We start from the raw sequence: 14,369 nt of genomic DNA on the forward strand, positions 1-14,369 counted from the left end.
TGTCACTATGTAGGCAAGCTTTGAGGAATCTAAATGCTCAAGCTCCACCCAGTATGGAAGAGAACCTCCCTTCGGCTGCCTTCCAATCAAGATGTAGAACTCTCAACTCCCTTTCCAGCACCATGTCTGTCTGGATGCTGCCATGCTTCCCGCCTTGATGATAATGGACTGAACCTCTGAACCTGTAAGCCAGCCCCAATGAAATGTTGTCCTTTATAAGAGTTGCCTTGGTCATGGTGTCTGTTCACAGCAATGAAACCCTAAGACAATGTTCAACCAGTTAATTACTGCAAGCTAAGGTCTTTTGCAGTCTATCGAGGTTTTAAAAACATAAAACCAATTCAACTACAGTCACACTTTGAACTCTATAACCAAGAGGGGACATCCACTCAGTAGTGGGACTTACTGTGGATGAACTGACTTTACTGGAGGGTGATGTCACCAAGTTCCCAGTGTTGGTGACAGTGTTTTGGGAAAGAGTAGGACTTACACCAGTGGAAATCCCATCAGGACTGAAGGACAGGCTGTGGGGCATGGGCACCCTTCAACAGCTCACTCAGCATCATGGCTGCAACATGGACGATTCTAAGGCTAGGGAAACTCACTCAGCACTCACCTGCATCAGCAGACGGTGGATTTGCTCTGTGAGCTCCTGAACGCTGGGGTGCGGAGTCTTCTCCTCTGGGCACGGGGAGGCTGCGAACACATCCTCATTCAAAGGGCCTCTGCGTGATTGGAATGTGTTTCCTCAGAAGGGCCTGCCTGGCCTGAATGTGGTACCCACCTGGCCTCCTGGGGTCAGGATCTCCATTTCCATCCCACAGACCCCCAGCTGTATATAACTCTGCTTAAGAGAGTTCCTCCCACCTGGGCAGGTCATCCCTTGCCCATCCACATGGCCAGCAGCTCTCCCATGGGGAGATAACTCCCCATCTTTGCCCCCTGCTGTGAGAGGTGAGAACAGAGCGGAACCCTGGGAGCACTCACACCCTGACTTTGTGCCTCCCGATGATGAAAGATATCTTCCTGCTCCATGGGTTGATGAAGCTGGACCAGCTAGTGTCCAGTGTGATGTACTCCCCGTTGCGGGTGCGGAATCGAATGGGAGAATAATCGAAAGGCTGCCCACCGGCCTGTAGGACTAGAGGGTAAGAAGCGAGTCTCAGGGCTGGTATGTGAGGCAGGGAGCAGACACACACAGGCTGGCCAAGGTCACCTCCTCAAAGCCTCTGCTTTCAACTCCTGTGTCTGCTTCAAATCACACCAGGGATGGTTTCCAGGGGAGGCAGTTTCATCTCCTACATCAGGATGCAAATCTCTCAGTGCTAACCACGACTGCAAGGGCTTGGCTTGGAGGGGTCCTGTGCTGTCTACACCCAAGGATGGTCGGAACCTTCCTGCACCACAGCTCAGCAGCTCTCCCCAGTCACCAACACCAATACTATAAATGGGTCTCCAAGAACCCTTTGAGTTTTCCTCGCCCCGGTCTGCCTATAGCTGGTGGCACTAGGTCTCAGCCAGGATGTAGGGCATCCACCAGGGTTCAGCATTCCCAGTGGGTCCAACCCCTCCGAGTACCAGAGCACACAGGCCTTGGGGCTTAAAGAAGATGACCTACTCTTCTTGTGGATGGCGAGCATCAAGGGCCGGTCGCTGGGGTGGAGCTGCACGAGCACAGGGGTCTCGATCAGATCCTGAGGTAGATAGCCCAGGAGGGGGACTGCCCTGCGAGGCAAGGGACACGGGCAGTCAGCACGTGGAATACAAATGTCAGGCAGAGCTGGCAGACGCCGAGGGAGGGCCATCCCAGGGCACCTCCTCAGAGACAGACACAGGCTCCGAAGTCCCTCAGATGGAAAAGCAGAAGTAACGTTAGGGAATCTCAGGGTGGCAGCTTTCCAGCATCCCTGTGGTGTGGCAGTAAGTAAGCTACAGCATGGTGTTCAGCCTCCTAAAGGAATACATCATGACGTATTGATCTCATCTTGATCCGTTTCTAATATTGACCAGTTTGATGTGAGTCTCTGTTTAACCAGTTCTGGCTGAAAGCTGTCTTTTCTAAGAATGTCTTCCTTTCTGTCACTTTGAGACCCTATATTAGGCCATTTCCTGTGGCTCCCCAGGAAGTCCCCATGACGGGCTGGACCTCCTGTTCAGTGCCTGTCTATGCTTCTGTAAAGTGGAAGTCTCTTGGTGTTCTGGGCTGGTCTTTAGGGGTTCGAGGCAGCTGCCGATGCCTCTGTTTGCATCTAGCTTGGCTGGCTCCCGCTTCTTCCCCAGGCATCCAAGCATCCCAGCAGATGTTTCCTCAAACTCCCCTCTGCTCAGGTGGAAGGCCTTCTACACACACCCTCAGACTAGAACTTTCTAGAAGTCTGACTTTATCCTCAGTGACTGAGGCACACGCTCAGGCCTCCTGTTTCCCTTCGGGCAGAGTGTACAGAATGTTCCTGGCACCCTCCCAACACAAGCCTGGCTGGAGGGAATGGGGGAGGGGAGGAAGAATGGGGAAAAAGGAAGAAGAACTTGGGAAGTGGGAAAAGAAAGAAAGGGAGAGAGAGAGGAAAAGAGGAACGAAGCTGAGGAGGAAGGGCTCTATGCTTGATCCTGACCTCAGGCTTCCATGAAGGGGCCCTTTAGGTTCCACTCGCTGTGGAGAACTCGGCAGACTGCCTCGCACAGGCCCTGGCCTGCCCTCTTGCCTCACAGCTGGAACAAAACAGCTGGCAGTCTGCACACAGTCCTTAGGTCTATTTAGCAATGTCAGCCTCTTAGGTGGCTTTGAACATTCAGCCCCAAGATCTGCATCTAAGACTGTCTTTCTGGTCCCTGGACCACAGGTGACCTGCAAGGCACACCCAAGGGACCTAGGCCAGCAGTGGCAGGTCTCTGGCTGCCAATAGAGTGGAACCTTCCTGGAGGCAGTGCACCATGACTCAGAAGAGGAGACCTCGTGTCCCTGGCCAGGTAGACAGAGGAGGAGAACCCGATTCTCCAGGATCTAGGGGGTGGCTTGGTCTGTTTCTCTGTCCACTTCCTGTGGTATTTTCTTGAGACACGTTTCTTCAAACCACTCCTAATAGCCATTTGATTTCCCACTCCTCATCTGTCAGGGAGCCGGGGGAAGGCACACAGTGGACCACAATCTGTTGAGAAGCAAGCACTTTTGAATCTAGTCAGGACCTCTTACAGTACCCTCCATGGCAGACCCAGTGAGACAAGCCTGAGGAGCACTCTGAGAAAAGGTGTGGGGGGGAACCCCAGAAGACAGACTCCTGCTGAGGTCCTGCCAATGGCATCTCATCCTGACATCAGCCCTTGGCACCTCGTCCCTGATGATACTATCACCCATTAGATGGAGTTTAAACAGGGCTCAACTAAATAGTCCCCAGCTTTCCAGAGAGCTCCATTTGCAGTTTCATTTCTTAGGAACTGTGGTGTTTGTTTTCTGGCTTTTGTTCTTTTTGAAGTAGGATCTTGAACTCCTCGACGTTCCTGTCCCAACCTCATCACACCAAGATCACAAGTGCGTGCTCCCGCAAATGCACCTGTGAGTGTAATTTCAAATTGTTTTACTGCCTGTATAGTCACATGTTCTGTAAGAGTGAGACACAGCCTGAAAAAAAAATGCATCCTTAGGCAATTCTGTTGTACTAGCAGTGTTGGGCAAGCAAAGCCGAACTCCCACAACACAGATCAGTCACCGGGCCTGACTGCTGGTGTAATATAGAAACCCAGGGCACACAGAATTGTGAGGCTGCTGCTGGGTACCATGACATCCTGCCTTGTGAAATAAAGGGGACTTGCTAAATGACAAGTTGTAAATCATAAGCCAGAAACAACAGTGCATTGCTTCTCGGCCTTTTAGCTAAGATCAAGTGCAGAAACAACAGTGCTATACTGTGCACAGCTGTGGCTACTGTCCTACTGGAGCGTGGCATATGGCAGCCTTCACTAGATCATGGGATCACAACAGTGGATGTGGTCTGACTGAAGCATCACTGTGTCACAGAACAGCACAGTCACACATCCTTGTCCATTGCCATGTAGGGAAAATGACACACAATTTTGTCTTCAGCAATGATGTCAAAAGCAAGAAAGGTTCATTATTACCATTTTTGTTACCAGGACAATGAGGAAACTCTGAGTGTCTGTCCTAGGACCTGGTGACATGGAGGACACAGTACTGATTCCCAGACAAACAACAGTAGGCCCTACTTACCTTTCATCCACATCCTGGAACAAGCAGTTTGGTGTGTGGGTCGTTGTGAAAATTCTCTTCTCAGGAGGAATTCTAGGAGCTGAAAGAACAGAATTTTCACTTCTAAGAAACTTAGTTCTTAAAACTAACTTGGTTAGTTAGTTCTCCAACTAGGGAAATATTCAAGGACTGAAAGTGATGGGCAGGCAACGAGAAAATGAGAAGGGAGACTGAGTAACAGAGCCACCATGCTGAAGGCAGGGCAAGCCCCAACCAGACGGCCACCACAGCCTCTTTAACGTCTCTGGGAGCCAGTGGGAGCTGCCATGCTAGCTGATACATGTGGCCCTGGGACAGAAGACCACCTTCATGGTTTATAAGATGAAAACTATAATAGCCTAAAGAAATAACTTTTGTAAAGATGAGTTATATGACATATGGTTTGCCAAGGCCATTGAACAGGAGAACTTGACAATTTCCAGGGGACGGGGGAGGGGAGGGTGGGGAGGAGGGGCACAAAGACAATCCACCCCATACAGGAAGTTGTATGTCCAGTGTTTTTCCCAACTATCGAATTCTAAAATCTTTGGTTCTTGAAGGACATTCATGATTTGGGGTGACAAGTTGTCCCTCGTCTTTATACTCTTAGTGAATATTAGAAAGAGAATGTTCTGGATGCAGACATGCATCGCTGCGTTAGAGAGAAAAATCATGTTAGAATACACGGCTATCACTTTCAGGAAGTGCTTTGAAAAAAAATTACCAAAACAAAAAACTCGTGGCGAATCAAATTCCAGGGATAAATGTCCCTGGGCTGGGGTGAGGGTGAGGCTGATGTCAGGAGCTCATCAGTCCTGTGTGTCCTGAGTTGACACACAGAAAACAGACAGCTTCTAGCCAGGCACTGGAGTATACATAAGGACCACAGGATAAGAAAACAATACTTTTAGAGAAATCCCAAGAAGGCAGTCAGGACGGTACAGCTTTCCTGTCAGGAGGCAGGGTGGCCTGAGAGGTCCTCACTGATGGGACAGCACTGGGATAACTGGATGGCCTCTGGCTGTGCTGCAGAGAAAGCCAGGTGGAGGGAGGAGGGGCACGGTGAAGACTCGTGCTCAACAGAAACCACAAACTGGGAGGAAGGCAGGGTGGCCCAAAGTAGGGACAAGGATAGCCCAGCCCTGGAGGCTGAGGGAGGGAGTGGGGGTTCTGGGGGTACTGAGATGCCATGAGGCAGAGGCAAGGGTGAGGGATGAAGATAAGAGGGATACGGGGCCTCAGAGCTGGTGCCACTTTGTGGGGAGGGAGAAACAAACGAGCATAGCTGCCTCGGCTGCTACCGGAGGGCCACATAGCAAAGAGAACCGTGCTGAATTCAGAGAAGGAGACTGACAGGGTTGGGGAGAGGCCAAGGCGAATGAGCAGCCAGGGACACTTTAGACATCATGTGTCAATCCCAGGCAAGCAGGATGAGCTAACGTGGGTGCTCCCTGGTCAGGCATGGCTATACCTTCATAGCCTGAGTGTACCCTCTCTGCCAGCAGCAGGCAGCAGAGCTGGCTCTCAGCACCCTGCTGCTCTTGCACCTTGACCAGGTAGGGTGTCATGCGGAAGGGCTGGTAGCGAATCTCATTCTCGTGGTGTTTCCCAACACTGTGGAGAGAGGAGTGTGGAGAGAGTGAGGGTCAAGGTTCTGAGCCATGACGAAGAGAAGCCTTGGCCTGCTAGCGAGCCCTGCCCCTCGCTGTTTGTCTGTCTGTGAGGGCTGAGGGACTCCCCCACTTGTTGTACCAGAGGCCAAGGGTGCTCAGCCAGACTGGCGCAGCAAAACCTCTCGTGGGAACCCAGGCCATGCGGAAGGCAGCTCACATCTGTGCCCACCGGAGAAGCTGGCTAGAGCTCACCCTTAGGCGTTCTCCGTTATACCCGCATTGAATGGTCAATGGTCAGAGTCCATACAATGGGCAGTAGGAGGCCTTCCTGCCTTTCTCTTGAGCACTTTGCAGGTAGGCCAAGGCAAAGCAATTGGGAATGGGAAGTTGCTTCCTCAGAGAGATCCTGGGCCCAGCTTTCCATGGTGTCACATTGTCCTGGATGTCCTGCTCACCAAAAGCCTGCACACTACACTGTGACTCTAACCCAAGAAATGCAGGGGCACATTCAAGGGCTACGGGCACTGCCTGGGCCATGGCCCTAGGGAACGTCTTCCTGAGCAACAGAGGGGCAGACTGCCTTTTGAGGGAGAACAGGCTGACTCGTCCCCTCCCTTCATACAGTAGCATGTAATTCACTTCAGGGGGTTTTCACACAGACTCTGCAAAAGCTATATCTGGTCTCACTCTCAGAGTCGGGGGAGGGGCAAGCAATATACCCCAATTCTCCCACAAGTACAGGTGGTAGGCCGTCTACATTGCTTCCTGAGTTTGAAAGACTGGATGGTGGACTTACCTGACACGGCAGAAAAAAGATTTCTCCTCCATGCACTCCTGAGTGAAAGAATCTACAAGAAAAACCCAGAGTCATTCCCGTGTCAATGAGCACAGAATCAAACTGAGGTGTGCATCGTGAGGTGGCCCAAGTACCAAGTGAGTCCTTCATAGAGCTTTTATATTGGATACAATCCCAAAGGGTGCCGTAGACCAGATTACACTGCCCTACACGTTTACAGCCTTGCTTTGGAAAGGTTTGAGACGTGGTTGTACTATACAGCTCTGGCTGGCCTGGAACCTGCAGCTATCCTTCAGCCTCCGCCTCTAGAGTGCTGGGGTTACTGGCGAGAGCTAACAAACACGGTTGTTTAAAACGAGCTGCGACAGAGGCGCTACCAACACACTGGCAGTTCATCTCTGGAAGACACGGGGTGTGTGTACTTGCCAATAGACCCCTGGGCATTCTCACTCGCTTCTAACAGAAGCGACTCGAGGCTTTGGAAAATATCAACACTTTCTAAAATACCAACTTACTTTAAGATTTACAGGGTCTTGGGAAACATGAGCTGGCTGGACCTCAAGTCAGGAAAGGGAGCAGGCATCTCTAGAACAGCTTGAAGGTTAGAAACTCCTTCAACTTTGTCTTGGATATAGTATTTCTTCCATTCGAAAGAAATGAAGAAACACAGGAAATCACTAGTTACAGAAAATGATACAGAATTACCAGCCTGCAAAAGGCCTCTGAGAGGCCACCGGGTTCTCCTTTCCATTTAGAGCGTACTTTGGCTAGCCTCTTTCTGGAGAGGCAGCCCAGCCTGCTCAGCTGTCAGTCTACACGCCCAGCATTTCCTTTCCTTGATCCTGAACCATGCTCCTGTAACTCACACTGCAAATTTGTTTCTTTTTTTTTTTTTTTTTTTTAAAAACAGTCTCAGGGTTTAGGGAGAAAGTAGACAACCCTCTTCAGAGGAAGCCCTCAGACAAAACGGTTTATCTATCCCACTGCCCACTGAGGCCGTATGGTTGTTGAGCTGGCGAAGGACACAAAGGCAGTGTCCATCTCTGATGCTACAGAACAGGAATGGGGGGGGGGAGGATGTCAATGGGAGAGCTGGCCGGAGCCACTGCTTCAAGGTGGCGGTGGCAATGGTTGAGAAGCCATTGTGTAAGCAGAGATCAATGACCTGCCAGCCACAGACAGGATGGCAGATCATTCCCACTGACTAGCCCAGAGCAATCCTGTCTTGGTCCTGTTCCTCTGCTCTGGGCATCCAAAGCCCACAATGGGCTGTGACCATCAGCCATTGGTGGGCAGACACTAATGAACTCTTGCTGGCTACCCTTGTCAGTAGTGGTGGAGGCTAGCTCCTCCTCAGGCCTCCATCAGTGACAGTGCTGTGACCCTGGATGCCCTGAAGCTCTTGTAGAGGCAGAGTTTTCAGAGGAAGCTGGCAAAATACAATGAAGAACTGCAGAGTTCAACCACAAGAGGCCTGTAGCTAAAAGGACAGGAGAGAGGAGCTGCCAGTGTGGAGGTACATAATGGTCACAGTAATCCAGTCCCAGGAGAACAAAAGCACACCTGCTGATCCCTCTCTGTGACTTGGTCACCCCCTTAAAGACCAGTCATCCCACATTCCACAAGTGACCAAAGTTCAACATGAGCTTGAGAGGAGAGCAGCCCACAGGTGGCCCTTCTGGCTCGCCATAGCTCGTGTTCTTCTCATAACTATAATCAAGTCTGTCCCATAGTCTCCAGTGCCAACTGGAAAATCCAAAGTCCAGCTGTGAGCTCAAACCAATCATCTGCTCCAAGGCCACAGGATGAGGGACAGGCACGCTGCTCCCGCGCAAGACTAGCCAGAAAGGCGGGACAATGGGCCTCGTGAAAGGCTGAAACTAGGTCCCCATGGCCTTGTCCTAAAGCTGGGGAATCATCCTGTTACCCCAGCACCTGCTACACACTTGGTGTACGTGGGTAAGGCTGGACCATCAAAGCAGAAGGTAGCTCCGCCCCATGGCTTGCTGGGCTCAGTGCAGCTTTGGCTGTTAGGACTGCCTGTGGTTTGCCAGGGATGTGTGGCTTGCCTTTGATAGCTCAGCTTCCCAGCGTGGCAGCCCCTGACAGCAATGGCTGGCACAGTCTTGGTGATAGTCTGGGGCAGCTCTGCTCCTGTGGCAGAGGAAGCTAGGCCTCACCTGTCTGCCTACAGAATCAGTTCCACAGGAACAGTGGCAAGGGTTATCTTACACCTGATGGAGAATGTGGGGGTTGTGCCTGCATCACTGGGACCACAGCGAGAGCTGATGAGAGCTATGCGTGGATTGGGGGATCAGAGGCTTCCTGGAAGATCTCTGATGTGCCTTCAGGCCTTGCCCTGTGTTGAGGAGGTCTTCACTGCTATTTATCCCCACCCATGGAATCCCTTAGCAATCTGGTTGACTACACCCCTGCATTCCTCTGTACATGGCCAGACTGTGGCTAGTCTCTCCGACACTTCCATCAGCATGCTGGTCACAACCGTTTATGCAAATGAGAAAAGCTTCACGATTTCCCCAGACCTCCCGTCTTCTTCTGCCCTCCAACACCAGAACTGAATGAACCTCAACACTTGGGCCTTTTCTGGTTTTCATTTTGAAAACAGTTCAGCTGCTCCCAACTCCTAAGTTCCAAATCTGTTCTCTGCAGTTTCAGGGACCACTGCAGTGGCACGCGGTTCTCAGTAGAACTGTTTCAGTCCATTTTCCGTGGCTGTAAAAAGCTTCACCGGTTGACTTAGGGGGAGGATGAGGATGGGTAAATTTAGCTCGTAGGTTTGGAGGCTGGGATGTCCAAGAGCACAGGGCAAGGATCCTCTGTGCTGCTGCAGAGGGTCATGTGCTGCTTCAAATCATGGCAGGAAACGGTGTGAAGGACATGTGCAGAAGGGACAGCCTTGCTTTATAGCGACCCATCCATTCCCTCAGTGCTAGCTGAGTCCTGATAAGGAAGTCTGTTCCAGGAGAAAGGCATTAGTGTCTCCTCATGACCGCACTACCTCAAAGTCCCACCTCAGTACCGTGACACCAGCAAATCCCAACTGGAGTTTTGGAGAGGACAAACCATACTCGGACTACAGCTGACTGATTGGGGGCTGGGGGGTACTGGGAGGGCACAAGGAGAATGGCAAAACTGACTTTATGGAGAGAAGACACAGAGTGACCTGGCTGCCAGATAGGCAGGGCTGGGCCAGGGCAAGAAGCCTGGGCACAGGTGGATCACAAAGCCAGCGTACACACTTGCTAGTGAGTGGGGAGAGCTGCACAAGCCCAGAGAGCTTTATAACCTATACTTATGGTCCTGCCTCCAGCCAAGAGGAAGCTCCCCAGAAAGTCACCCTGACAAATGTCACCCCTGAACACTATGGCAGCTAAGGCCCTGAGGGGACTAACTGCTGCCTGCAGGCAGCTGCTGTTCCACCGAACACTCCTCTGCCTCACAGGATGCACCCCAGATCCCTGCAGGGCAGTTACCTCAAGGTTCCTCCTCTGAATAACTCCGTTTCTAAAATGCCTAATTCTAATGCCTAATTCTGACGACTCTCTGAAGTTTACAAAGAGGCTCTTCATTCTAGAGACAAACAACTGTTCGCCTCTTGCCATGGACAGATCAGTGGCTGGCAGCCCGTCGGGAGGGCTCCGTGGGTCATTCTGACATAGCTGAGAAGGGAAGCCAGCTCCCAACCTCTGCCCTTGCCACCAGCCTCCTCCACACTCTGACTCAGAGAGGACAAGACGCTGCAGCTGGGACCTCACCTAAGCCACTGCACACACTCCAGGGCGGAAGCTTGTAAGGGGTGGTGTAGCTGTGGAACACACTGACGTCATGAGGAGCCAGGAACTCCACAAACTTGGCGTCACTGAAGGCGTCCTTCTTGCAGTGAAAGATGGAGGCCACTTGGTTAGAGATGTACAGGATCTTCCCAGAAACCAGGGACACAGCCACAGCAAACATATCCTGGAAATGGAGAGTATGATCAGGTGACTATACTCACTATGGACTATAATATAGGCACTAAGGCTGGTAGGAGCATCCCGACACGAGAGCCAGGTTGCACCTGAGCCTCCCCAATCCTGTCCAACCTGACTTTCCTGTTGCAATGCAAAAGTCCAATGCAACACTATCAGGAATGCATTAGGCCGGCCTCCCCAAGCACCTGCGCTCCCCTAGCCTGGCCAAGTGACCTTTGCCAGCTGGCCTCTTTCAGGTTCTTGGGGTGGCCTGCCCATCTGAGCATAGGCCAGCTCCTTGGAGGGAGCTGCTAAGCAGAAAGAGGTAGGGAGGTTCAAGGAGCTAGGCTAACACAAGTTCAGCACTGCTTTTGCACATGCTAGATCTCTACAGGTTACTGTCTGTTCTAGTTGGGAGTCCGGGGGTAGGGTCTCTCCTCTCCTTTAGATGACATTTAGAAATATGGGCTTTGGACCAGACTTTATTACCAGGAAGCCTGTACAAACAGGCGGTTACTAAATCTGTCTCTTCATCCTGAGGCTACAAAAAAGCAGGAGCAAAAAGTTCTCTCGCAGCTGGGTTTCTCTGGTATTGGGAGCTGTGAGTCAGAGTTGGCCAGAGATGAAGACTTCACTCGAGAACCACCAACTTCGTGATTATATTCAGAGATCCGCCTCCTGACAGTGGACCAGCTGCCGTGCCCGAGGGAGAACTCGTGCCCTGTCAAAACACTCACCGCGTTCTTCACGATATACTCGGAGGTAATGCCCTCAACCTGCTCCATGGTGTAGGAAGGCACATCCACACTGCAGGGCTGGCTCTCACTGGACATTAGCAGCTGGTAGTACTCCTCATTAGCTGTAAGAGAAGCGACACCCATGGTCGGCAGATGGGACCCACATGACAGCATACTGTCGCTGGCCCCTGCAGGTGGGGTCCATTTTTCTTAAGTGAACAAATGGGAGGAGATAGAATTTTGAGGGGGGGAGGAGATCCAGAGGAGGCACCGACATGAGTGGCCAGCACTCAGGAACAGAGTTTCTCTGACATGCCAGGCCTTTGTTAGGAATTTTAAAACTCATAAATACATTACTTCAAGTCATAAGGGTGCACAGGTCCCTGAAGCGTGACGTAAGCACAACGGTCATACTTAGGATCCACTGAAGCACCCCTGCCACCTGTGCCTTGGGGTGGTCCCTTTAGAAACTTCCACACAGGCAGGATCGACTGCTTGAAAGAGGAACAGGTCCCAGAAGCCACATTGGAAAGAAAGTGCTGTGAGCAGCGTCTACAGATACTCTGGCTGCTCATCTGAGTCTGTATCTGGTGGGATTCTGGGGGCTCAGGCCACAGCTGCTCTCACTGCACATAGAATCAAGGCAGTTGGTCCTGCCTCTAAAGCTCCACATGCCCTTAGGTAGACGGAACCCAGGGTGGCTATGTCCTGGAGTTTGACCTTGGGATCCAGCCAAGCCTGTGTCGCTGCAGCGTGATGATGAGGTCTTTGGACTCGTGGTTGGGGCTTATCTAATGTTGATCTCTCCACCTTCACAGCCTGGTAAGTTTCTGAGCATGCTCTCTGCTGGAAAGCTAAGGAACATTCTTGATTTGGCAGAACTCCCAAGTTCCGAAGTTACTGTGGCCAAGCACGCAAACCAATAGTCCCTGGAGGGTGAGCTGCTTCCAGGTCAGCCTGATTCACGTAGCTACTCTTTCCAGAGAGCAGGGTCTTCCATAGGCACAGCCATCAGTATCAGCTACTACTGACGGAAAGCCATCCAGATACTCAGCAACAGGAGACTGTCTGAAGGGCAAGCTCATACCTAGACTACTGGCCACAAGCCTGGCCTACATGCTTGATAGCTTCAAGACAGCCAGCAATGCTTAAAGCAAAGCCCACGCTGCCTAGATTGCAGCCTTTTGGCTTTGTCTATTTTGATGTGTATTTGTAACATGTAGTACTCAGCCCTCATCACATGTATGTGACTGTGATCAAAGACACAGTCATGCAGCAGGGAGGTGTTCTCACAAGTGCCATACATGGGTGACGTGGCAGAGGGGGTTCCTGATTTCCACATCACCTGCCATGGCACCTGTCTTCCCTGCCCCAGTGGGATGGTTGCTTCTATCTGTTCACTGCAATTCCCAGCACATAGCCAGGGACATCCGCCACCATCCGTGGCTGGAAAGAATAGGGACTAAATACTTAACACCCTGAGCCAGGGCTTTATGAAGGCGCTTTCTTCACAGCAGAGCACCTGCAGAGCTCACTCACGCCTGTGCCTAGCAACTGACTAAACACGCCTTTCTGCCAATGCGTACAGCTGGACTATCCTGGGATGATCTACCCAGGGGACTGAGGCTGAACCTGGGAGATGGACTACCTGCTTTCTGCTTGGGCAGTGTTCCCTTCTTGTCTGAGAGTCAGGAACAACTGTAACTGCCTGAGCCAGGACAAGGGGGAAGCCGATCCGTGCAGATCCTGGGCAGGAGCAATGAAGGAGGACTGAGTCTGCTGGGGGTGCTAGAGACTCATTGCCTCCCTCATCAGGAAAGCACCCGAGCTCTTTTTCGGGTTCTTACTCCATAGCCCCAGTCTTCTAGTTCATGGGCCAGTCAAAATGCTCTACCGTAGTCTTCTAAAAGACCAAACGTGCCATCAGCAGCAGGATGATTGATGGACAGAGTTGTCCCTGATTGTGCATGCATGATGGTGAGAGCTGTCCTGTGACTGAACTTGAGTGACAGGTGGTGTTGCTGTGTGCCCTGTCGCCTTCCTTCTTGGTTGAAATAACCACCAGGGCAGAAAATGTTTTGTGGGTAAACATTTTTAAATCAACAGGAAATGAGTCATTTTAGTTATGTTCATGAATTAAGAAGTGCCTGGGTGAGCAGGCTGGAGAGATGATGTGGTGGCTAAGAGGACCAGGGTTCTATTCCCGACACCCACATGGTAGCATACAACTGTTTGTAATTCCAGTTCCATGGGATTTGATGCCCTCTTCTGGCTTCCACTGGCACTACAAACATTTGGTACATATGCTCAGGTACACACACACATTAACATACTTAAACACACACACACACACACACACACACACACACACACACACACGGTACCTGGGATTTAGCTCAGTTAGTAGAGTGCTTGCCTAGCAGGTATGAAGCCTTAAGTTAGATTCCCCAACAGCACATAAAACCAGATATGGTGGTGCACACCTGCAATCCTAGTATTTAAAGGTGGAGGCAAAGGGATCGAGAGGTTCAAGGTCATCCGCAGTTACACAGCAGGCGTGGTGAGTTTGGGTCAGCCTGGGCTACCTGAGATCCTGAATGCTGAGAGCTAGTGACCCCCTTTGTTTCCTCCCTCAGGCTACAGGTTGAAGGTGGTCAAGAGCTCAGGGATGTTCTACTTCAATCTCGTTCTCACCTACACTGCTTACAGGCACTGTGCGGCTATCTTTCTGAACTCACAGTCCCAAACACACTTCTGAGAATGACCTGATCATACGAGGAGTCCTGTCCCCTGGTTTTCGACCTATTTTTGGTTTTGCCTCTAAAAGTTGCAGTTCGATAGAAAACTGCAATGAGCTCAAGTCTCAACCAACTTGAGCATCATCAAATCTTTATTGCTGCCTTCGGCCATTTCCGGGATGAGTCTTTGAAAGCTGTGATTATTCGGAAGATAGTTTGGGACATTTAAGATGTGTTTCTGGGGCTGGCAAGACGCCTCAGAGAGTAAGAGCTT

General features: G+C 51.2%; 1 protein-coding gene across 3 annotated transcripts in view; it reads right to left on the bottom strand.

Annotated features, from left to right (window-relative positions):
- Window positions 1-14,369, bottom strand: part of Per2 (period circadian regulator 2) — a 42,808-nt gene that overhangs the window by 17,409 nt on the left and 11,030 nt on the right. For all 3 annotated transcript variants that reach the window (XM_021197958.1, XM_029538982.1, XM_029538981.1), the window contains exons 5-12: window positions 11,358-11,479; window positions 10,426-10,627; window positions 6,650-6,701; window positions 5,712-5,854; window positions 4,223-4,301; window positions 1,619-1,725; window positions 988-1,141; window positions 617-725 (exon numbers count right to left, since the gene is read on the bottom strand). In XM_021197958.1, the coding sequence (XP_021053617.1) occupies window positions 617-725; window positions 988-1,141; window positions 1,619-1,725; window positions 4,223-4,301; window positions 5,712-5,854; window positions 6,650-6,701; window positions 10,426-10,627; window positions 11,358-11,479 (968 nt within the window). The remainder of the gene's footprint in view (window positions 1-616; window positions 726-987; window positions 1,142-1,618; window positions 1,726-4,222; window positions 4,302-5,711; window positions 5,855-6,649; window positions 6,702-10,425; window positions 10,628-11,357; window positions 11,480-14,369) is intronic.

The sequence above is a fragment of the Mus pahari genome, chromosome 5, assembly GCF_900095145.1.
Source record: "Mus pahari chromosome 5, PAHARI_EIJ_v1.1, whole genome shotgun sequence".
Classification (NCBI taxonomy): Eukaryota; Metazoa; Chordata; class Mammalia; order Rodentia; family Muridae; genus Mus; species Mus pahari.